The sequence below is a fragment of the Macrotis lagotis genome, chromosome 1 (genome assembly GCF_037893015.1).
Source record: "Macrotis lagotis isolate mMagLag1 chromosome 1, bilby.v1.9.chrom.fasta, whole genome shotgun sequence".
Classification (NCBI taxonomy): domain Eukaryota; kingdom Metazoa; phylum Chordata; class Mammalia; order Peramelemorphia; family Peramelidae; genus Macrotis; species Macrotis lagotis.
The window spans coordinates 245,960,561-245,986,041 of NC_133658.1; the positions used below are offsets into that span (position 1 = coordinate 245,960,561).

The window sequence follows — 25,481 nt, forward strand, 5'->3', positions numbered from 1 at the left end:
AGCCTGTTTCTGTAAATAATTGCATAAATGTGACTTGAGTAAATCACTTTAACCTTTTTTCAGGTCTGTTTTGTCATCTATAAAAAGAGGTTAGTAAAATAAGATTCTTTTTAGCTCTAATCTTAAGCCAAATTGTAAGAATAATTCTCTAAAGACAAAGGAAAGAATGGGGTGCATGAATACAGGGAAAGGTTTAACTTTATATAGAAAGGCAATCTCCTTTCTTAGAGGGAAGAATAAGGGGTATCATGTAGGGAACATGATATGGATACCAGGATAGGAATCCATTCCTTGAAACGCTCACTCCTTTCAGTAAACTAGAAAGTGTGGTTATTAGTTAATGGTTGAGAGAAGAGGAATTTAGGATACTAGGAAAGAGTTAAGGTCTAAAATAATTGCTATAGAGAATATACTAGGTACAAATGAGAGTAATATAAAGAATTGAACAGCAATGAGGACTAAAATTAAAAGTGGGTGATGTGAATATGTAGTTGCTTGAGTTAGCACCATTCTTTATTTTTATACCCTTTAGCTTCAAAACAGGAGAAAAGAAAGCAATGGTGAGTGACGTAAGGTTACAAGACTGGTCACACAATAAGACTAGTTAAAGGAACTAATAAATAATTAGGAAGCACAGAGTGCTGAAGTATTTGATTAGAGTCTGAGAGGATGAGAAGGGTTGCAGTAGCTAGAACATTCTAATGAACTGAGAGAAATATGACTTGTAGTAACAGTGAATTTGGTGGGTAATTCATTTATCAAATATTCATTGAACAGTAACTATGTGGTAAGCCACATTGTCAGAGGGTGAAACAAAGATGCAAAAGACCTAGTTTCTGCTCTTAAGGAGTTTATGATCTAATAAGGGAGATAAAACATAAAGATGGCCAGCAGTACAAGGAAATATAGAATAAGTGCCACGTGAATAAGAACAAACAAGTGCCAAAGGGTATAAGAGGAAGGAAAAGACATTGCTGACCAGGAGGATTTGAGAAGGCTATATAGAGGATGTAACATTTAAGTTATTCCTTGAAGGTCAGGTATGATTCTAGTTGGTGGAGGTGATGAAAATACAGTAAGAGAAAGGAAAAGCATGAGCAAAGAAAGACTGGGTAAACATAGACAAAGAAATAGCAAAATGACTACTTTTTTTGTAAATGGCAGTGGTAGTATACTTAAGAACCTTAGAGTTAACTAAAATTTAATTGAAACAATAACTTTAACAAAATTGTAGGATATCAGATAAATCCATACTTTCCTGTATAGTATATCCAGTGAAACTCAGTAAGAAGAACTGGAAAGAGAAATTCTTTTCAAAATAACTATAAAAACTACAAAATACTTGAAGTGTATCTTCTATAAGTAATCTAGGGACTTAGAATTTGACTTTTTTTTTTAGAAAAATTATTTATTTACGGCAGTAGGATTAAGTGACCTGCCCAAGGTCATACAGCTGAACAATTATTATTAAGTGTCTGGGATTGGATTTGAACTTTCAGATGAGGAAATTGAAATGAAATGATCATCAAGATTATTGAGCAAAGCTTTCTGACTCCATGATAGATGCTTTCTAACCATCCTTAGGATTTTAAAGAATGGAGTTTAGAATAAGATTGGGATTAAATTCTATCTCTACCACTTAGTATTCCTCTACCTTTGGACATTGATTTCATGAATGGGATGTAATCATTGGATTGAATGATCTCTATGATCTCTCTTAGCTCAAAAATCTATGACTAACTAAATTTGATGGAAGTTGTGACTTGATAGCCAATTTTGTGGGAGAAAAGCAGGGAGAAAAAAGACTTAAGTACCTATCCATTATATGCTAGGTCCTGTCCTAAGTCTTTTATAAATATCTCAAAGGACCCTCGCAACAATCATGGGACTATTGTAATTCTCGTTATACAATTATTTCCATATTGCAATTGAGGAAACTGTGGCTAAGAGAGGTTCACACATCTAGGGAGCGTGTGAGGCTGGATTTGTTCTCAAGTCTTTTCCTGACACCAGTCTCAGCTTTTGTATCCTCCGTGCCACCTAATTGACAAAGGAATTAAATCAGGTAATCTTTGCAAAAAATTTCTCTGATAATTTAAGATAAAAAAACATGAATTTAAGATAAAAAAACATGAATTGACAGTTTTCAAAACCCAAGCTATCAAAAATCAAAAGGAAAAATACTTTAAATCATTAATCATTTTTTCCTCTTTGGAAAAAAAAGTATGCATGATATACTTAAAATTTTTATTTATTTAAGGCATTGGGGTTAAGTGACTTGTCCAAGGTCACACAGCTAGGCAATTATTACGTGTCTAAGGTCAGATTTGAACTCAAGTATTCCTGACCCCAGAGCCAATTCTCTATCCATTGTGCCACCTAGCTGCTGCCCCATTGTGTGATAACACTTAAAAAAAATTTTTTTTTTTTTTTAGGTTTTTGCAAGGCAACGGGGTTAAGTGGCTTGCCCAAAGCCACATAGCTACGGAGTTATTGAGTGTCTGAGGCTGGATTTGAATTCAGGTACTCCTGACTCCAGGGCCAGTGCTCTGTCTACGGCGCCACCTAGCTGCTTCACTTTAAAAAATTAAAAAAATGTATTTTTTCAACTACCTGCAATAGTAGTTTTCAACAATCATTTTTTTTTTTTGGCTAGGCAATGGGATTAAGTTGCTTGCCCAAGGCCATGCAGCTAGGTAATTATTAAGTGTCTGAGGCTGGATTTGAACTCAGGTACTCCTGACTCCAGGGCCAGTGCTCTATCCATTGTGCCACCTCGCCACCCCAACAATCATTTCTTTTGCAAGTTTTATAGTGTCACATTTTTCTCCTTCCCTCTATCCCTCCCCCCTCTCAGAAAGCCATCTATTACTGACTTTACATGTATAACTGTTTTAACATAAATCCATATTAATCATTTTATCACTAAATAATTTTAAAGCAACTTTGCAGCCCTACCTCAAAGTTTGGTTCCATTACTCAAAGATAAGTTTCCCCTGTGAGACTGGTAAAGATGACAAAAGAGGAAAATGACATATATTGGAGGGACTATGGAAAACAGGTATACTAGTTTGACTAGTTGGTAGAGCTATGAATTGGTCTAATTATTTTGGAAAGCAATTTGGAACTATATGTAGAAAGTTAACAAAACTGTAAATATGATTTGTTCCAGCTTTCCCACTGGGAAATCTAAGAAATCAAAGAAAGGAGAAAAGGATCTGTGAATAAAAATATAACAATTCCAGACTTTGGAAACTAAGGATTGTTCTGTTCGGAAATGGCTAAACAAATGATGTTATAATGGAATATTATTGTTCCATAGGATATGATAAAAAGGACAGTTTCAAAAGAAACTGAAGGATCTTTATAAACACATATAGCACAAAGTAAATAAGAGTAGAACAATAACATTACAGAGAAAAATAACATTTGAAAGACTTTAGAACTCTTCGTTAACACAATGGTAACCTATGAGTCCAAAACTTAAAATTAAATATGTTACTCATCTCCTTAGAGAGAGATGATGAACTTAGGATGTAGTACGAGATGGAAATAAGTATGATTAATATGGGAATTGTTTTTTCTGCACTGCCTATCAGATATGTATTGTGGGATTTATTTGGGGGTTTGTATTTTTAAAATTTGCTTAGAGGAGGAGAGTAGTGTGAAGAATAAAGAAAAACACTTGGGGGAAAAACTGACAGGAGATGTGGAACAAGAATGTCAAAGTTCAAGAAACATGTTAAGTAGACTATTTTATCATGTGGAGGGAGAGAGGAAGAATATGAAGGGGTGAGTCTCCCATATTTAAAACCTTTTTTCTCTTTTTTCCTTTTATTCTCAGTCAGGTACCAAGTTCTGTAAATACCATTTCTTCCATTTTTTTCTTCTCTTCTTACCATCACTTCCCTAAAACCTGGTCCTTGTTGTCTCCTGCATGGATTATTGTAATAACCTCCTAACTTGTCTTCTGTCTTTAGTTTTCCTTTCAGTCAGCACTTCAGATAACACTGATACAGAAGTACATAATCCTTCTTCCTCAAACTCTGTAATAGCTCCCTTTTGTCTCTCAAGTAAAGTTCGCTCTTTAGTTTGTCTTTAAGATCCTATACAGATGCCTTTCTATTTTACCAGCTTGTGTCCCTTTTATTTTTTTTTTATGCTTCAGTCAGAGGAGATTATATGCTATCATCTATAGTTATCCTTTACTTCTCCCTTCTGTATGTCTCTGCTCATGTTGTTCCTTATCCCTGTAATGTTCATTACATTTGTTGATTTTTCTACTTACCTTTTAAAATCAGGAAGCCATTTAAAAAATTTCCAACCAGTAGTCCCGTCTCCTCTCCTTTTTCCTCTTGGGTTTCACGTAGCACTTTGCATTATAATATAGTCTGTATTATTGTTGTTTGTGGTATGCTTTTTTACTGGATTATAGTCTGCCTATAATTCTTTACATTCTTTTTTCTGCTTTGTTCTTTTACTACTTTTTCCTTTCCTCAGTGAATTATTTATTGCTAGTTAAATCCATTTCTTCTACTTTTCTCTTGGACTTTTATTGTTCTTGTAGGCTAGCTAATTTATAATGTATTCTTTATTATAGTTTGTATAATGTTTACATTATAAATGAAAACAAAATACTGTTTGAGATTTAAGGGGGGGAAAGGTCATTATATACTGAAAGGGAGAGAGGGAGGTAAGGGTAAGGAGAGAATCAAAAAAGCTTTCCTGGAAGAACTGGTATTTGAGTGAGAGAAATACTTCTTATTGAAGACTGACTTGGTGGTGTTCTCCATCAAGACAGAGACATTGATTTAAATTTTTCACATCCACTTTCCACTCTTTCCCCAGCACGTAGAAAAATGTTCTGTATACAACAGGCATTTATACATGTTTATTGAATTTGTTGAAAGATAACCTAGAAATCAGAAGGTCTTCAATACCAAGTTAAGAGTTTGAACTTTATTTGATAATAGAAATACTTTGATTTGATTAGGGAAATGATCACTAATAATCTGGTATGTAGGATGAATTGGAAAGAGAGATCATATGAAGGAGAAGAGCTGGGGCTTGTTCTCTAAATATATTTTGGTGTGATATGCTGAGGGTGCAGTTTATAGTAATGATAGTCATACTGGGAGTAATAACAGAAGAGCTAAAAGAAATCTGAGCCTTCTGGTCCAGTCTCTTAGTTTTCAGATGAGGAAACTGAAATGAAATGATCATCAAGATTATTGAGCAAAGCTTTCTGACTCCATGATTGATGCTTTCTAACCATCCTTAGGATTTGTAAAGAATGAAGTTTAAGAATAAGATTGGGATTAAATTTTATCTACCACTTAGTATTACTCTACCTTTGGACATTGATTTCATGAATGGGATGTAATCATTGGATTGAATGATCTCTATGATCTCTTTTAGCTCAAAAATCAATGACTAGCTAAATTTGATGGAAGTTGTGACTTGATAGCCAATTTTGTGGGAGAAAGAAGACTTAAGTACCTATCCATTATATGCTAGGTCCTGTCCTAAGTCTTTTATAAATATCTCAAAGGACCCTTGCAACAATCATGGGACTATTGTAATTCTCATTTTACAATTATTTCCATATTGCAATTGAGGAAATTGTGGCTAAGAGAGGTTCATACATCTAGGAAGTGTATGAGGCTGGATTTGTTCTCAAGTCTTTTCCTGACACCAGTCTCAGCTTTTGTATCCTCCGTGCCACCTAAATGGTAAAGGAGTTAAATCAGGTTGAGTAGAAGAATGAGTGTAGGATTAACAGAAAGGTTGTCCTGGCCTGGGGAATTTAGATTAGTTTGAGGCACTGGTAAGTAGTTTGAGGATGGTAAGGCATTCAGGAGGAAATGCCCAACAGACTAGGCATTTGGAAGTGGTGGAATGGAAGGGGGGGGGTAAAGTTTTCCACTTGAACTTGAGTCATATGATCTCAATTCAATCACTATATATTAATAATATACTCCTTGTACATGCATCATACATGCTGTGCTTAACTTAAAATAAAAAGATTATACCTACCTATTTAGAAAGAGGAGAATACAGACTCTTGGGGAGCAGTCATAGTTAGGGGTCAGTAGAACGAAGCCAGCAAAGGCAATTGAGAAGTCAAGTTATAGAAGAGCCAGGAATATATAGTCATGAAAACCAAAGGAGGAAGGGCAGAGGATAAGAGGGCTTTGGATTTAGTTATTAGGAAATCATTAGTTAAAATGAAATTTAATGCTGTGTGTAATTATGGCTAATTTTTGACCCCAGAGAAAAGATTTAGACTTTCACCTCCTTCCTTTCTTTGGAGAAGTGGGGTAAACTGGGAATGAAATGTTGCAGATGCTATTAGACTGACATTTTACTTTTGCAGTTTTTTTCCTTTTGTTAAAGGAAAGCTCTTGATGTGAGAAAGGTATATGTGGAAATGATATAAAAACAAAATTAACCAATAAACCTAAGTTATTAGTGAAATGATGGAGAATGTTTTAGGAGAATTGTAGGGCAGAAAATCAAATGATAGACAATATAAAATAAAATGTGAAAATCTTTATGCTAATAAAGTGCTATATAGGTGATCATTGAGGCTTGAAAGGATACTGAAATATTGGAGGTATTCCACATGTGGTGGGATAGATGAATGATAATGGATTGGAGAGACTGGCAAGCAGTATCTGATCCAGGGTGTCATGATGGTCTTGCTTTTCTGATGTGTAGTAGAGATGGAGGTGAAGGCCAGTAAGCTATTCAAGTTATCTAGGAATGGAGAAATGAAGCTATTTAAGATTTCTAGTTTTGAAATTAAGATCTTTGTTTCTCTGCCTATAATTTTTTGTTACTCATTTTTATTGTGCTCTTTTTCTACAGTTATTCCTTTCCTCTTATTGATGAATTCTTTTTATTTTTGTTGTTGTTGGTTAGATAACCTCTCCTACTTCTTTCCTGTGCTCCTAATTGTTGCTTTAGACTGGCTCCTTTATATGGCTCATCTGAAATTAGTTTTTTGTCTATCACCTTCCACATGTCAAAGAAAGCAGTAATTCATACTTCTGTCTGTGAACTGCAGCATAGTAAACTAAACAATGTTCCCTGGATATTAAAATTCAATTGATTTTCCATCTGGCATTTAATCTGATTAAATTGATAAATGTCTCTAAAAGATGGGACTTTTAAAATATTTTTTGTATTTTGTATTTTTATATTTTATGTATTTGTTTAATAAGATGATAACATTATGATTTTTTCCCTCTGGTTTAAATTTAACATTCAGTTAGAAAGAAAGGTATATTCATAAAATATTAGGCAATTAAAAGGATGATGATATGCTTTGTGTGGCTTTTGATGGGGAATTAAAATGTATTCCTTTTTTGTTTTTGTTTTTTTTACAAGGCAATAGGGTTAAGCGACTTGCCTAAGGTCATACAACTAGGTAATTATTAAGAATCTGAGTCTGGATTTGAACTCAGGTCCTCCTGAATCCAGGACTGGTGCTCTATCTACTGCATCACCTAGTCGCCCCGAAATGTATTCTTTTTGTATTACTTGTGAAAATCTTTTTTACCAGGCCTAGCTCAGGTATCATCACTTCAATCATATATCTTTCCCTGATGCCTACCGCAGATGAAAGTGATCCCTTCGTCCTTAACTTCTTTGGGCAGTTTGATTATCTCCTTTTGTTTTGCCATGTACTACTTGGTACTGTGGTTACTTGTATGGGCAGGCTGTATCACCTTACAGCTCAATGAGATGGTATGTGGGCAGGACCTATGTGTCCTTTTTTCATCTCTTGCTGAAGAAAAAGTGAGAGGCACTTAGTGCCTGGCAAATTTAAGACCTGGTGCTGTTAATTGTGCTCATTTGTTCAATAGCTTGGTGAAGTTGAATTCTATCTCCCATGTTAGCAGTAAAGGAAGCTTTGATGCAGAGTAAAGAGAAAAGACTGACTTTAGAACATAGAGTAAATTAAAAGTGATTCTTGTAATTGCTATTGTCTCTGTTGCATTTTGATACTGAACTGAACAGATTCTAACCCATGATAGATACTGTACTGACCATATTATTGTTTTGACTTTATAGGTGTTCAAAAACTTTGAGTACATGGCTCGTCAGGATGATGAGAGGAGAAGAAAGGAACTTGAAGAGAAAATTAGAAGAAAAGAAGAGGAGGAGGCTGTAGCTGCGGTAACTGCTGAAAAAGTGCCGGCCCCAGCCCAGGAGGTGGAGATAGACTCTACCACAGAGTGTGGACCTGCTTCAGGGCACCAAGAAACAAAGATGGTGAAGCCCCCTGCACCTTCTGGGACTGAGCAGGAGCCAGGTGACAGCTCCACGAATGCAGAACCTTCAGCAATAGCTGTTGCTGATGTTCCGGTTGAACCACAAGCTCTTCCCAAGTAAGGATTTCAATTTTGTAGCTTTTCCATCTCATGTTGACAGTTTTGACTCAAATGGGGTTTCATGTGATAAGCATGCTTTTTTTGTCCTTTAAACACAACACATTTTCATACAGTGCTTCAGATGTTCCACCCTGAGTTTTATAAAAATTAGTGAACTTTTTTCCTCCCTGTTTTGTCTCTATAGTTATTAGTAGAGTAGTATAGGAGCTATATGCTAAATTAATACTGAAACTGGAATCAGAACTCCCAGCTCACCTAACTACTTTTTTTTCTGAAGCCAGCATTGTGTTGTATAAGTTCTCTGTATTATTAGGAGCTTTTCTTGCTTAAGTTTTTACCATTTCCTGTAATGTGTAGCATAGTGCAACCTCTCCTATCCAAGCATTTACTCTACTTAATGATTATTATGTGACTATTTAAAAGTCCTCATATTTTTCTGGGTGATCCAATCTAGTTATAAAGGTTGCCTTTTTTGGAGTCTGTAGGCAATTTGATTTTCTTTTTAAATGAGTAAAGTTGAAAACTTGGTTATAGAGAGAATACTAAGCCAAATCTGAGCTGTGGCATTATGGGGGAATCTCTTGATTTCAAAGATAAATGTAGATTTTTCTTTTAGGTTTTTTTTTTTGCAAGGTGATGGGGTTAAGTGGCTTGCCCAAGGCCACACAGCTAGGTAATTATTAGTGTCTGAGACTAGATTTGAACTCAAACCCTGACTCCAGGGCTCTATCCACTGCGCCACCTAGCAGCCCCATAAATGTAGATCTTTGTACCTTTCTTTTTATTTGTCTGTTTGGTTCTTATTATGCAGATTCACTTTTCTTAGAGTGTTCTCAGTCCTTTTTTTTCAGAACTTCCATAGGCCAGGGCTAGGCTTGGCATTTTTGTTTGAATAGTAGAATTACTTCTTGACTTGAAGTGATTGTCAAGAACTTTTCTTTATCACTCTGCAAGGAATTACTATTTAATCTTTTGTTTCCTTATTACAATGAATGATCTCCCTGGTTTCCTTTCTGAGCTCCTTGCAAATACATAATGGTCTTATAATTTTAGTGATACTTCTTGGATGGCTACTTCTTTAGTGGCTCTCTATCTTGTTATAAGTGCTCCCTCCAGTGGTGCAAATTAAAATCTATCCATGTCTTCAAATTCTGTGCAGCTCTCTGTTGTACTTCCCTTCCATAAGGACAGTGCCCCAGCATGTTGGGAATTTTCCTTTAAATTTTTTTACATTGTGTGAGTACCAGTGGAGCAAACAGCCTCTGTATTGATGATTGCTTTTGATACTTGACTGGCACCTCTCTTTCTAATTAAATGTTTCTCAGTATCTTTTGTATTGCTACAGTTCTTTGTTGGTGATAGGCTATAGAATATTCTTTTGAATGTGAAACCTTTTTGGGTGACATACAATTTTGATTCTTCAGAGAAAATATGGTATTGTATGCTATTTAGATGCATAGCATCATAGGAGGAATATTGGTATTAAAAAGATGGGGCCTTGTTTCAGGATGATGCTTTAAGTCATTAAAATAATTTCATACTTGCAGTTTAGCCTGTTTTTTTCTTTTAATTTCTGAGCCCATTTCATTTTTCATTGAGAGTATCTGTTCAAGTTTTGCATACATGTGTGAATACACACAGGGAATAGTGTATTTATATTTATATAGTGTATATGTACTTACAGTTCAGCTCTTTAGTTATATTTTTGCAAGTGATACTTTATAATGCATTACTGCATCTTTACAATTAAATAGTTTAATTAAACAGATTCAGAAAAACAAGATCTCACTATACTTACTGTTTTTTTAAAATGTAAAAATCCATTTGATTCATTAGATCAAAATACCAACTTGAAAACTCTTATAAAATATTTTCCATGTAGAAAGACATAATTGTTTGATAGATTCAGCAATAGATGTAAATTTTTTTGGGGGGATGGGGCAATGGGGTTAAGTGATTTGCCAAAGGTCATACAGCTGGTGGATCATATCTGAGGCTAGATTTGATTTCAGGTCTTCTTGACTTCAGGACTGTTGCTCTATCCACTATGCCATGTAGCTGCCCCTAGTTATAACTTTCACTCTTAATTTATAAATTTCATTAAAAGAAAATGTATAGGGGTGGCTAGGTGGCGCAGTGGATAAAGCACCAGCCCTGGAGTCAGGAGTACCTGGGTTCAAATCCGGTCTCAGACACTTAATAATTACCTAGCTGTGTGGCCTTGGGCAAGCCACTTAACTCCATTTGCCTTGCAAAAACCTAAAAAAAAAAATGTATAACTAGTTTACAAATACTAAGGAATTTAAATCAAAGGAATGATCAGGATTGAGTAATGCTTAAAGTAATAAAGTCATGGAATTTTGGTGTTAGAAAGGACCTTAGGAAAAATCTGATTTAATGCCTTCATTTATAAATGAAGAAACTGGGCTTAGAGAAAAAAAAGTAATTTGTCCAAGTTCATAATGTAGTATGCAAGAAAGGCTTATTGGAGGAGATGGTTCTTGACTCATCTAGATGCACATATATTCCATTCCTAATATTTTTATTTTTGAAACTTTAGTTTTTCCTATCACACATAGCCTGGGAGTATAATAGTCACTTACCATCCCAATCCTACTGCTGATTGGCATAGGGAAATTTTGTCTTCTGTTTCTGACCTGTGCTGGTTCACCCTATCTTGGGGTAGCCTGGCTCAGCCTCCATCTTCCCCATTCAGTGGCTGGTCATATTGGTGTTAGACTTTATGTAGACACTTGCTTGACTTTAGTCCTTACGTTGCCTTAATTCAGAACTATTACCTCACAAGCACTAGCCTCAGGTGCAGGTGTTATAGATGTGTCACCAGTGGGTGGCAGGTTTTTTTTGTATATGGGGTGGACTGAGAAATTTAGGTTTTGATAGATGATTGGTTACAACTATAGTTTTTGGATTAGGGTAGTGACATAATACAAAAGAAAAGTCTTTTGAGATTTTGACAGTTTGTACAGATTTGGAATGAAAAGGGGTGGTGACAGATGGTCACGGGGAAAGGGTGGAGTTTTGATATATTAGAATTTAGGAACTTGATTTTCTCGTTTTCCATAGTTTGATGAAGCTTAAGGCTCAATACATATCTATGACTTACAAGCATGGCTAAAATAGTTCTTCAAAAGTCTTCTAGAAATGCTCTTGTCTTTGCCTTATACTTTTAACTTTTTTAAGTTTATTAAAAATTCAGATTTATTTTGATGGTTTTTACTTTTAAATTGAATTATAAATGTATTAGAGGGAGGTACTCAAGTATTTTACAGACAACATGTCTCTCTGTTCATCAGAGTTTCCTATTATTTGGTCATTGTTTTAGCCATTGCCAAGAATTATCCTGCAATACACCAGAAATCATTTTCAGTTTTTGACTTCTTTTTGGTTCCACTTGAACAGAGTAACCAGAGAAGTGATGAAGTGTCTCATTAGTTCTAGGTGAAATTTACTGCTGAGGCTTTTGATTTTTAAAAATGGATTGAGATGATCTGATTTTTATCATGCTCCAAGTCTTTCCAGTTGAATGTTCACATTGTAATCTATAGAGCTACAGTTTTGATACTTGAGTAAAAATTGCTCATTTTATCTCTAAAGAAATAACTAGAGTGAGATGCTAATTTGCCTATAGTAGCTATATACACACATATATAGCAAATAAATGACAGAAGCAAAAATCAGAACTCTTGGTTACAGTCCATTGTACTGCTCTTGGTTTTTTTTAAAGACTGCATCATCTTGTGGAAGGTATCTAGGCATTAGATTTTTTTCATTCAAAGTATGTGTCACAGTTTGCATAGTGGGCTCTTTTCTTTCAGAACAGGATTATTTAGACCCTCTGGTTTTGCCATTGCTTAAAAAAAGCCTTTGTTATAGCATACCATGCCCCCACTGAAAAGCATTGTGGTGCAATGGATAGAGAACAGGGATTGAAACTAGTCAAATCTGGTTTTCAGTCCTGCTTCTGTTGCAATTCACTGTCTTTCATCTAGAAATATCCTATGCTAGTGAAATCACAGGTATAGTTCCTATTTTTATTTTCTTAGCCAGATGTCTAGGAAAAAACTCTTCATTGTCTCTTCTGTTCTTCCCCTTTTACATATTTCTTGTCCCTTTACAATATGGATTTTAACCTTATCAGTCAACTGAAACTGCCCTCTCCAGAAGTGATCTACAATCTCTTAAAAATACAAAAGCCCTAAGTGACCATTTCTCATTTTTCCTTCATTCTTGAACTTTCTGTGGTATTTGACACCATTGATTTTATGTTTTTCTTCTGAATACATTTTCATTTTCATGACACAGTTCTCTTGCAGTTTCTTCATCTCCTGCTCCCTAACTGGACAAAGCTTTGTCCTTGAGCCTCTCTCATCTGATGTTCTTTCTTGTTGATGTCTTTAGAGTTTATTTCTATAATGATAACTCCCAAATCTCCAGCCTCAGTTTCTTCCTTGAACTTTAATCCTTCATCACCAGCTGTCTGCTGGTGATTTTGAACTGGATATCATATAGAAATTTCAAATTATCAAGTCCAGAAAACAGAATTTGTTAATTTTAATATCAACTAATTTTTCTTTTAGAGTTTGCCTATTTGTGTTGAGAAATGCCACCTTGTACTTAGCACAGTATTTGGCTCATGATAAGTGCTTAATATGTTTCGATCTTTTTATTACTTACCTAAGTTCATTATCTTAGTGTCACCCTGTCACCCTCTACTCCTTAATCATTTTGTCAGATCTTGTTAATTCAGCCTTTGTAATATTTCTTGGATCTGTTGTTGGTTCATATGTCCTTCACTGAAGATCAGGACCTCATTGCCTTTCTCCTGGACTATTATTGTTGTAAGCCTCCTAGAGGTTTATTTTTTTCCTAATCCATTCTTCTCACAGCTGTGAAAATGATTTTTTCCTGAAGTGTAAATCTATGTCACTTCTGTACTTGCTAAAATCTCTATGTTCTTTATGACCAGATATAAGTTCCTCTGGCATTTAAAGACCTTTATAGGCAAATCCCATCTTATCTTTCCTTGTTAGACATTATGCCTATCCAGGTACCATGTGGTCCAGCCAGACTGACCTTTTTTGCTATTCTTATATACTGTACTCCCATCTCTTGCTTCCATGCCTTTGCATTGACTATCCTACATGCCTATAATTTGTCTGCTCCTTTCCTCTATCTCAGAATTCTTAGATTTGTTCAGATTTCAGAACAAACACTACCTTTCATATGAAGCCTTTTTGATTTTCTCCTTCTTCCCCCCAACTGGTAATGCCTTACCTCCAAGTCATTTTATCTACTTTGGTTATAACTGTATATATGTACATGTCATCTGTCCCTAGTTAGTTAACCACCTTGATGACAGGAACTGATTTGCTCTCATCTTTGTGATTCTAGTACCTGGCATAGTGCTTGGCACACTGTAGGAGCTTAATCAATTTATTTTCTTTCCAAGATCTTTATTTTATTTACCAGTTTTAGTTATATTCACAGGCATAGTCTTCTCATCATAGCAGACTACTTTTAATGCATTAATCAGTCATTTAACAATTTCTTTGGATTCTGCTTATTCTTTCTAAAAATATTTTATTTTGAATCTAAACAAATACAATAAGCATTTCCATATACCAATTTAAACAAGATTATACATGAAATCATGACTTTATCTTGCTTCAGTTGGCTTTTCTTTTTAAGTATAATATAAATTCATTATGCAACTTTCAAAGGTGTCCTGCCCCCCCCTTTTTTTTGGTATGTTCCTTTTTGTATGTTCCTTTTTCTTGAATGCATTATAAAAAAAAGCTTTCACTGGCTCCTCTTTTTTTCTTTAATAAGACTATCACTAATTTTTTTTTCCCTTTCTCCCATCTTTTGACACTTAATAAATTCTTATTTGATTGATATGATTAGTTTTACCTACTGTGGGGTACAAGTGGAAGTCATTCTCTTCTCATTTTTTGTCCCACTTGCTTTTACTTGACTTGGCATTGGTAGCAGGTTATTAGGATAAATGAAGATCAGAATTATTCCTTAGTTGCCTTAAGTGTTCACTTGCATCCTTTCAGGAACTGAAGCAAGACAAGTGAATGGGTACTGATACTCATAAACCAGTTTTCTGGTCTAACAAGTTAGTAATTTAGAATTTTTTTATATGCTCTTATACCACTTTGTCTCTGGATTCAGTGTGCTGTTTAAGAGCATTTTGAAAAGTTTGGGGCTTTTAATTTTTATGTCGTGCTTGAGCTCGCCTGGAAGGGTAATTGAGTAGGATGAAGAGTTGTTCTAAAAGATAAGTAGAGCATGTTTTGTAGTGAAGAACTGGGGACCAATGTGGAGATTTCATCTTTGGCTCTGATTAGCAGTGCTCGGGTGTAATTGCCAAGTGACTCTTACAGTTCAAAATTTTTAAGTAAGCAAGTATATGTCCCTACTTTAGAGAATATCAGTATGTCTATAGTTTAATCAAATATTTTTGTAGGTAATTTGAGAAGATACCACAATAAAACTGAATGCCAGAAATTGTATTTGTAAAGTGTGAGAGAAGGCTTGAGAAAATGACACCTCTTAATGTCCATGTTTGCAAAGCCCCATAAGGTTTGTTGGGTGGCACTCCTAAGATTATTTTGGAGCTATATAGATGCATTTGGGCGTCTATTGTAATGGGGGAATATATAGGAAATATATAGGAATATATAGGAAAATGAAATAAATGGATTCTCTTAATTTGCTTTAACCAGTATTTCAAACTTTGTCATCAGTAAATGTTTTGAATCTAATAGTTGTTTCAATACCTTGAGTTTCATTGCCTGTGTTAAATAATAATAATAATAAAAAAATAAAATATTTTTTAGTTTGAATTACTTTGAATAATAATATCTAGTGCTTTAAAGTTTCGAAAGATTTTATGTAAATTCTCTCATTTGATTTTTACTATGAATGTGAGGTAAGTGCTCCAGCTGTAAAGCAGGTAATACTGGATGTGGGTACTCATTTAGCAATAATAAAATTTCTAGATGGTTTAGAATTACAAAATAAACTGGTTCCTGAGTAATAGAAGTGACTTATATAGATATCTATACTAGTGAGCTTACATTTTAAATTTTAAAAAAAATTTTCTCCTGTAGTCTAAAAGCATATTGCTATTTTGATCCATTTCTTTCTGAGACAGGAGAGTGGGAAGCTTGATCTGCTAAAAACCAATATTTATCTCTTTGTCCTTTAATTTTTTTTTTTAACTAAAGAAAATTTTCCTTGCCTTCTTCTTCCTGCCCAGTTTAGATATTTTGGAAAGCAAGAGATGAACAACAGGTACAATGGGAATAGAAAGTGTTTATAAGATTATGACCAAATTGAGGTTCAGTTTATATAGCTCAACTCTGAAGAGACTACTTTAATAATTTCATCTCTTTTGTCCTTCAGACTGTTACCACTATCCCCTGGAAGAAACAAAAGGGTTACCTACCTTCCTACCTTTTAATAGATCTCTGATACTATGAAATTCTACTCTTTAGTGCTGTAGTGAATGTTGTTATAACAAAGTAACTCTAGGTCTATTAAATTAGAATGGCTCAAGCAATTGTGACTAATCAGTAATTCCTTTTTGTGAGTGATCTACCAACTCCTTAGATTTTTGGTAGATTCTGTATTATCATATGTGACAATTTAGCTTTGAACTAATATTCTGGTGTGAGGACCTGCTGAGCCCTTTTCAATGGTGTTCTTCCACTTTTGGTATTGGGTATCTGCCTGATTCACTCATTTCTTACCTATAGTCCCAAGAAGTTGTAGCAGGAACACAACAGCCAGTAAAAACTGTCTTTTTAAAAAAAAATTTTTGGCAAGGCAGTGGGGTTAAGTGACTTGTCCAAGGTCACACAGATAGGTAATTATTAAGTGTCTGTGGCTATATTTGAACTGAGGTCCTCCTGACTCTACTGCGCCACCTAGCCACCCCCAGTAAAACTGTCTTAGTAGATGGGCTTAACCAGGTTGAGGGTAACTGGAGGACTTTAAAACTGTTGGTGACATAAGAGGGTATTTGCTCCAAGCATATAAAAACTTTCCCTGGTGGAATGGGCAGATGAGAACAAAAAACAATTTATTCCAAAGGCCATCAAAACCAGTGCTGTGGAGCTATTGTTTAGCCAGTCCCAATATATGAACTTTGTTTCCAGTACTTTGCTACCTCACAAAATACTGAGAGATATATATATATATATATATATATATATATATATATATATGTATGTATATACATATATATATATGACTTTTTTTATTTCTGTCTTTTCTTTGAGATGTTTGTCTTACCAGTGGCATCTCTGTTTCAAAGGGTAAAGACATTTTAGTCTCCTTTTTTTTATGTGATTTTGAATTGATTTTGAGATTAGTTCATAATACCTCCACCAAATGTTGTGCCTTCCATATACCTTGCCACGTTCAGTATTTCCATCTTTCTATATTTGCCAAGTTGCTGAGTATAGAAGATGGAATCTGAATTGTTTGGACTTTTTTAAAATCTATTTGTGCTTGGGAGCAGTTTTTCAAATGTCATCTTTTGTATGTTAATAGTTATCAAACTCTTTTGAGAACTATTTGTTTATATCCTTTGAGCCATTGGGGAATGGCTCTTGGTCTATAATATTTTGTGTTAATTTTTATATATCTTTTACAAAGAGTCCCCAAAATCTTAATGCAATCTTAACTTTAGCCTTAATATTGTAATATTGTAAAATGTTGGAATACCCTGTGTAATCAAGCCCTTCCTTATTAGAAGGATCTGATGCAAAGGTTTTTTTCCTCCAAGTTGACAGTTTACCTTCTTGTTCTGGTTAATATTGATTTTTGATGGTACAGAATCTTTTCAGTTTCATGGAATTTCAATTACATGGTTTATCTTTACTAATATCTGTCCCTTGTTTATTAAGCATTCTCCTAGTTTTGGTTGTGGAGGATACTTCCACCCATTTTCTTGTGGTTTAAAAATGATGTGATGTTTATATTTGAGTATCAGTCTACTCTTGTTATGGTATGTATTGAAAGGTATTTAGCTAAAATCAATTTCTTGCCAAACTACTTTGCATTTTTCCTAGAAGTTTTAAGTAGTGTCTTCTGAGCAGTCGATATTCTTGTGTTGATTGAATTCTGAGTTATTGAGTTTATTATTACTTCCTTCTTTCTTCCTTCCCTCCCCCTCTTTATGGACTTGGGAACTTTCTTGAGGTCTTTGAGATGTGAATCTTCTATGGAAATATCTGTTTTTATTGGAGGTATGAGAATACCCTATGTTCTAATAGGGTGAATCTAAAAGTTCTTTAATATGGAGACTCTCTTTCCTTGAGCTTTATTTAGAATGGCCAAGCATTTGTGTAGTAGAATATATTTTACATTGCAGATGTTACCAAGGCTACAAGATTTCACAGTTTATTTCTAATTATATACTATTTTTTAAAACCAGATTTGTGATTTCATCAGTGTAAGATGACAAAACTGCTTCCAATGTACTGTTGACTTTTTACAATGTTATAGTTTCCTGGGGCAACTACTTGGAGATTAAGTGATTTATTTAAGGTCATACCTTTAGTAATATGTCAGAAGATGATGATGACTTGATCTCAAGTCATCCTGATTTTTAGTTCATTTCCCTGTTATGCCCTTCTGCCTATTATTAAAGTACGTATGTTTACAAAAATAGTTTGTCAAAAACTATCCTGGTTTAATCAGTCCATTTTCTATTGTTTCAGTGTGATTCTAGCATCTCATTTTTTCTTAGGGGCAAACAGTGGGCTATGAGAGATTTTAACTAGATAATCCCTTAGGTCTCTTCTATCTCTAAATATTATATAATTTGTGGAATTAGTGTGTATCTATAACATGAACATTGTCTTGGTTCCTTTATTTGAAGGCATTTTACCTCTAGGTGTCACTGTGGTTAATGAAAAGACTACTGCATTTGTATGCTTGTGTGAGAATCAGATGATGCATAATACCAAACTAACTGTAAAAGGGCAGATCCTATTTTTTCCTTTTCAAAACAGTAAATTCTTAAAAAAATAGTATAACAAAAATGCACATTGAAGTTATCAAAACCATTTTTTGTCCATTTTATAGTGATCTATCTACTGTAAATGATTCTGTAAGTCATGTAGATGTTCAAATAATATAGTAGAAAGCTGGGTTAATAACTTATTTGCATATACTGTGGTCAGATGATTCTGGCTGAAGATGTGAGGAGAGCCATAGAAGTCACTCAGCTCAATTTAAACAATTTCATTATATGCCTAATAGAGCATGGTTATTTTTTAAGATGTGTTAGTTCTGGAGTCAGCATCAGTCCTGGAGTCAGGAAGACCAGAGTTCAAATCCAGCCTCGGACAATTTGATACTACTACCTGTGTGACCTTGGCAAGTCATTTAACCCATTGCCTTGCAAAAACCAAAAAAATAAAATAAAAAGAAAGCAAAAGGATATTATTTCTTTTTTTCTGAAGCCATTGTCCTAGAGGGATCTTACTGCATTTGAATTGGATTGCAACATGCTTATTCTGGAGACTCTGCCCTCTGTGATATTTGTATTGCTCCTTGGGAGAAGACTGGCAGAATTCATCATTCTAAAAATTGTATTTTTTTATTTAAAAAAAAAGAATGGGGGCGGTTAGATGGCGCAGTGGCTAGAGCACCGGTCCTGGAGTCAGGAGTACCTGGGTTCAAATCCGGCCTCAGTCACTTAACAATTACCTAGCTGTGTGACCTTGGGCAAAGCCACTTAACCCCATTTGCCTTGCAAAAACCTTAAAAAAAAGACTGTGACAAATTAAAAAGTATGATCCTTTTCATAAACAAAGAGAATTATATATGAAACTGAATGTTTATTCTATTTAGCATTTTTAAAAGAGTATAATAATAAATTTAACATTCTGATTTTTTCTGTTTGCTTTTTTTTTTTTTTTTTTTTTTTTTTTTAGGTTTTTGCAAGGCAAATGGGGTTAAGTGGCTTGCCCAAGGCCACACAGCTAGGTAATTATTAAGTGTCTGAGACCGGATTTGAACCCAAGTACTCCTGACTCCAGGGCCGGTGCTTTATCCACTGCGCCACCTAGCCACCCTGTATGTATCTTTATAAATAGTTCTTAGCATGTTTTTTTCTTTGAGCTTCTTGAGAGCAATGAATGACTGTCTTTTGTCATTTTTTTGTATCTTCATTTCTTAACATAGTACCTTACATATAGAAGATGCTTACTAAATTTGTGTTGGGTTTCTTTTATGATAACTTTTTTAAACATTATTTTCTTTAGTTGATTCTCTAACTCATATGTACAAAAGAGCTATTTTTGATTCCTCTTTGCCTGTACTTATTCTCTTAGTTTTTCTTGAATTGTTGCTATAGCTAGGATTTCTAGAACTGTATCAAATAATAGTGATAACAATAGACATTCTTGTTTTAGCCTTCTAGAAAGACTTCTGGCATTTTTTTTAACATACAATTTTAACTACTCTTCTGTAAAGGTATTATTAAGGAATAACTAGTTCATTTATTTCTATGATTTAAATTTTTTTAAGGAGTATTATATTTTTCAATAGCCTTATCTGTATCTGTAATAATCATGATTTAAAATTTATATAAATTTTCTTTTTTTTAATTTATTTTTTATTCTCATTTTGTACAAATGTTTTTTTACATTAATAAAATATTCTTGTTTACAAGAAAAAAAAATACCCCTCCTCCCCCATAAATATAGATAGACTTGTTTGGGCAAAAAAAGTAAAGGGGAGAGAAAAAAATTAAAATAAAAAAATAATAATAGTAATAATTGTAGGTATGGCCAGGTGGCGCAATGGACGAAGCACCAGCCCTGGAGCCACGAGAACCCGAGTCCATATCCAGCCTCGTAACCCCAAGAATCACCCAGCCGTGTGACATGCAAGCCACCTGATCCCCACTGCTCTGCAAAAACCAAAAAAAAGAAAGGAAAAAAAAGACCCAAAATAAAATAAAATAGTAATAATAGTAGGGGTGGCTGGGTGGCAGACAGAGCATTGGCCCTTGAGCCAGGAGCACCTGGGTCCAAATCCGGCCCCAGACACCCAAAGATCACCCTGCTATGTGGCCCCAGGCAGGCCATCCAGCCCCACTTGCCCTGCACCCTCCCCCAAATAATAATAACAAAAAATGTGCTTGAGTCTTTGTTCCAACACCAACAACTCTGTCATGGGTGGATCACATTCTTTATGATAAGTCCATCACAAAAGTTATTTCCATATTTTTCCAACGTTGCCATTGCTGATCACAACTCCTTCCTTTCTTATTTCTCCACTACCGTGTACTCTTATTTTCTCTCTCCTTTCACTCTGACTCTGCTGTAGGGTCGCTGAGTGGCACAGCAGACAGATCCCTGGTCCTGGGGCCAAGAAGCCCTGAGCCCCCATACCACCCCTTAGGCCCAGAATCCACCTGGCCCTATGGTCCTGGGCAGGCCTTCCATTCCCAGCCCCTTGCAAGAAGAAAGAAAGAAAATGTGTTATATCTGGCCACTCTTCCCCCCCATGGTCCATCCTCTCCTCCTTTATTCACATCCCCACCCCTTCCCCCTGCTCCCCCCTCCTTCTTACTCCAGATGTCTATACCCCATTGAGTATATTTGCTGTTTCCTCTCCTAGCCATCTCTGATGAGAGCAAAGTTTCCCTCATTCCCCCTTGCCTCCCCCCTTCCATATCATTGCAATAGCTCATTGTAATAAAAAAAAATCTTATGTGAAATATCTTGGACTATTCCCCCTCTCCTTTTTCTTTCTCCCATTCCATTTCCCTTTTTTTCTATTGACTCCATTTTTACACCATATTTTATCATCAAATTCAGCTTTCTCCTGTGCTTCAACTATAAAAGCTCTCTCTACCTGAGAAGGTTCATATGAGTATCATCAGTGTCATTTTTCTATGCAGGAATACATGCAGTTCATCCTCATTAAGTCCCTCATATTTCCCCCCTCTCCTCCAATCTCTATGCTTCACCTGAGTCCTGTATCTGAAGATCAAACCTTCTGTTCAGCTCTGGCCATTCCAAAAGGAACCTTTGAAATTCCCCTGGTTCATTGAAAGTCCATCTTTTTCCCTGGAAGAGGACATTCAGCCTTGCTGGGTAGTTCATTCTTGGCTGCATTCTAAGCTCTCTTGCCTTCTGGTATATTGTATTCCAAGCCCTATGAGCTTCCAATGTAGCTGCTGCTAAGTCCTGTGTGATCCTGACTGGAGCTCCGTGATATTCGAACTGTGTTCTTCTGGCTGCTTGTAATATTTTCTCTTTGACTTGGGAGTTCTGGAACTTGGCTATAATATTCCTAGGGGTTGGTTTTTTGGGATCTCTTTCTCTGGAGGATCGGTGGATTCTCTCCATTTCTATTTTGCCCTCTGCTTCTAGAATATCAGGGCAATTTTCCTGCAGTAATTCTTTGAAAATGATGTCAAGGCTCTTTTCCTGATCATGACTTTCAGGTATTCCAATAATTTTTAAATTATCTTTCTTAAGTCTGTTTTCCATATCAGTTGTTTTTTCAATGAGATGTTTCACATTTTCTTCTAATGTTTCATCTTTTTGGTTTTGAAGTATTGATTCCTGATTTCTGTTAAATTCATCAATCTTCCTGAATTCTATTCTTTGTCTGAAGGATTTGTTCTCCTCAGAGAGTTTTCTTATCTCTTTCTCCATCTGGCCAATTTTGCTTTTTAAAGCATTCTTCTCCTCAATAACTTTTTGAACTGTTTTATCCATTTGACCTGAGCTGGTTTTTAGCATGCTATTTTCTTCAGCATTTTTTTGGATTTCCTTGACTAAGCTGCTGACTTCATTTTCATGTTTTTTCTGCATCTCTCTCCTTTCTTTTCCCAATTTTTCTTCTAACTCCCTCATTAGATTTTCAAAGTCTTTTTTGAGCTCTGTCATAGCCTGAGCCCAATTTCTGTTTTTCTTGGAGTCTTTAGATGCAGGAGCTTGTGCTTCCTCATCTTCAGACTGAGGATTTTGGTCCTTCTTGGGCTCATTTGCAAAATATTTCTCAGTAGTCTTCTTTTTGTTTCTCTGCTTGCTCATTTTCCCAGCCTGGGCCTGGTTTGGGGTGTTTCTTGAACTTTTGGGACACTCCCACAAGGGTCTCAGTGTGTGAGGCTCTGTCCTCCCTCCTGGTCTGTGAATGACTGTAAGCACCTCCCTCTGCCACTGGGCTGAGGTGGGGTGTGCTGTTGTTCTATGGGGGTCCTAGACTGGGATCAGGATCTGAATGTGGTCAGAGCCCCAGAGTCCTGTTTCAGGGGCAGAGGACTGAGCTCTGCAGTCTCTCTTCACTCCCCTCCCTCTGCTCTATGGACTCATGCCCTGGGGGCTCCTGCTTACTGGCTCCGCCTGCTTCTGTTTCCTGGATCAGGGCTGGGGAAAGACCATGCTGCTCTCTGTGTGCTCTGAGTGCTGTGCTCCATGTGCTCTCTCTGGCAGAGGTCCCCCGCTGTTCCCCCACTTTGTGCCAGTGCTCCTCGGGGTGCAGCGCAGGAGACTCCCCCGCTGCTGTGAGCTGAGACTCCCAGCACCCTTACGCTGCCTCTGGGAGGCTGAGGTTCTTTGGCTCTGGTGGGCCACCCCTCTGGTGGGCCGCCCCTCCGACCTCGGGGAGCAGAGCCGTTCTGCTGTTTTCCAGGTTACCTCGAGTAGGAGAACTGCCTCACTGGGACCCTTTGTGGGTTCTGTCTGTCGAAAGTTTAGTTAGAGTCCTTAGCTGATGAATTTTATCAGAGAGCTCCTAAGACTTTATCCCTTCTTGTTGCCATCTTGGCTCCGCCCCCCATATAAATTTTCTAATAACCAACCTTGTATTTCTTGCATAATCCAATATGGTTATAATATATAATCTTTCTACCATGTTGCTCTAGCCTCTTGTTAAAATTTTATTAAATATTTTCATGATATTTAAGAGATATTGGTTTATAGTTTCTTTACATTTGCTCTCCCTGATTAACTGTCATGACTTTTTTTCTATATGCATTTGGCAGGATCCTTTCTTTCAATACTTTTGTAAACAGTTTTATATAATAAGTTTATGAGACAGCCAGGTGGCATAATAGACAAGAAGACTAGATTTGGAGTCTGGAAGACCTCAGTTCAAATTTTGCATCATATACTTAATAGTGATGTGACTATGGGCAAGTCATTTAACTTCTTGGAGTCATTTCATCTATAAACTGGAGATGATAATAATAGCATCTATTTCTCAGGGTTGTTGTGAGAATCAAGTGAAAACCTGTAAAAAGCTTTCCAAACCTTAAAGTTATATAAATATTACTATTAATACTATGATTTTTAAAATTAACAATAGTGTTACAATGCACTTTTCTTTGAATTCTTTGGATTTCTTTGAATTCACTTGAAAATCTAGGTCCTGGACTTTTTACCCCTTTCATAATTCCTTTATGACTTAGTAAGTTCTTTTTTTTTTTAATGAAGTTGGGTTGCTTAAAAATCTTTCATGCTAGGTTAATCTGGGCATTTTTAATTTTTGTAAATATTTGTTTAAGGTATCATTTTTGCTAGCATTTAGTCAGGCAAAATAATTTGTAATCCTTTTTTTTAATTTGATACTTGCAGTCTGGTTTTCTTTTTTTGTCAAATTAGCTAATATTTTATTTCATACTTGAAAAATAGCTTCTAGTTTTATTTGCCAATTAAAATGATTTTTTTAAACCAACTAAATGTTTTCTTTTATCATTTTATCATTAATTTTTCAAAATTGATTTTTTTGTTTCATAGAGGTTTTTTTTTCTTTTCTACTTTTTAATTAAATGTTCAATTTTTTGGTTTTTTTTTTTTTTTTGCTAATGAAAGTGTTTGGAGCTATAGATTTTTTTCCTAAGGACTGTTTTGGCATTTCCTAAGTTCCTAAGTTATAAGTTGAAACAACTCAGAACTTCATTTGCTATAATACATTATGGTGCTCTGGATCCCAGGCTCTAAATGGATTTATATAAAGATAATTTAGTTTATTAACTATCTTAGCACATTATGGAAGTGTCAGTGTAACCAAAGTATTATTCATGACTGTCTTTATAGTGCTTTCTCTCTGTTAGTGTTAAATCAGATTCTTAATCCATTTTGAGGAACTTTCCTAGGGAATTTTTTTTGTTTTTTGTTTTTTGACTTGACTTTCGCTACCTCTATTCTCATGCTTCAGATAATAATTTCATTTTCCTACTTTGCTGAATCTGGAGCCTTTTATTTCTAAAGAAATTAATGATCACATTTATATAGTAGAATTGGCCAGAAACATTTAAATTAAATTGCTAGTTAGGAAATCTCAATTTAATTTGGTTTGTTCTACAAAAAATTCACTTTTATTTTTAAAAATCTTTACAGGGGCTGCTAGGTGGCACAGTGGATACAGCATCGGCCCTGGAGTCAGGAGTACCTGAGTTCAAATCTCGCCTCAGACACTTCGTAATTACCTAACAGTGTGGCCTTGGGCAAGCCACTTAACCTCATTGCCTTGCCAAAAAAACCAAACAAAAAAGCCAAACTAAAAGTCTTTACAGTTCAGAGATAGCCATTTACTTTACATTTTAAGGTAATGATTTTTATTGCTTTTTTTTTCCAGATTATTTTGGAACATTTTTGAGAGAACTGAATGACTATTTGGTTATTTTATTTACCAAAGCTAGTTGAAATCTTTACTTGAAAAGGCATAGAAAAGTGAACCATCTCTATATTGGTCATGAATATAGAGGGATATTTTCACAATGTATCAAAATAGCAATTTTAATCAGATAAGAGACACAAATGATTTTAAATAGAACAGCCAACTGATGCACATAGGTATTCTCATTAAGTTATTTTTAACAAATATGTCCATTTTTGAAGTTTTAACAACTAATTATATTTGCAAAATGTATGTAGGGGGCACCTCACATCCTCTATCATATTAAACTGTTTTGTTTCAGTCAGGTCAACAAAAAAGAAGTTTAAAATTTAGAGTTTACTTAGACATTTTTCAATCTCTGTCTCAACTTTTTAAAATTGTAAACATAATGACTAT

At 35.3% G+C, this 25,481-nt stretch overlaps 1 protein-coding gene across 4 annotated transcripts in view; it reads left to right on the forward strand.

Moving 5' to 3' along the window:
- Positions 1-25,481, forward strand: part of NUDCD3 (NudC domain containing 3) — a 138,784-nt gene that overhangs the window by 6,504 nt on the left and 106,799 nt on the right. For 3 of the 4 annotated variants that reach the window (XM_074210072.1, XM_074210071.1, XM_074210074.1), the window contains exon 2: positions 8,080-8,396. In XM_074210072.1, the coding sequence (XP_074066173.1) occupies positions 8,080-8,396 (317 nt within the window). Of the gene's footprint in view, positions 1-2,435; positions 2,524-8,079; positions 8,397-25,481 lie in introns of those variants that run through there. The other variant, XM_074210073.1, reaches the window with a different exon arrangement.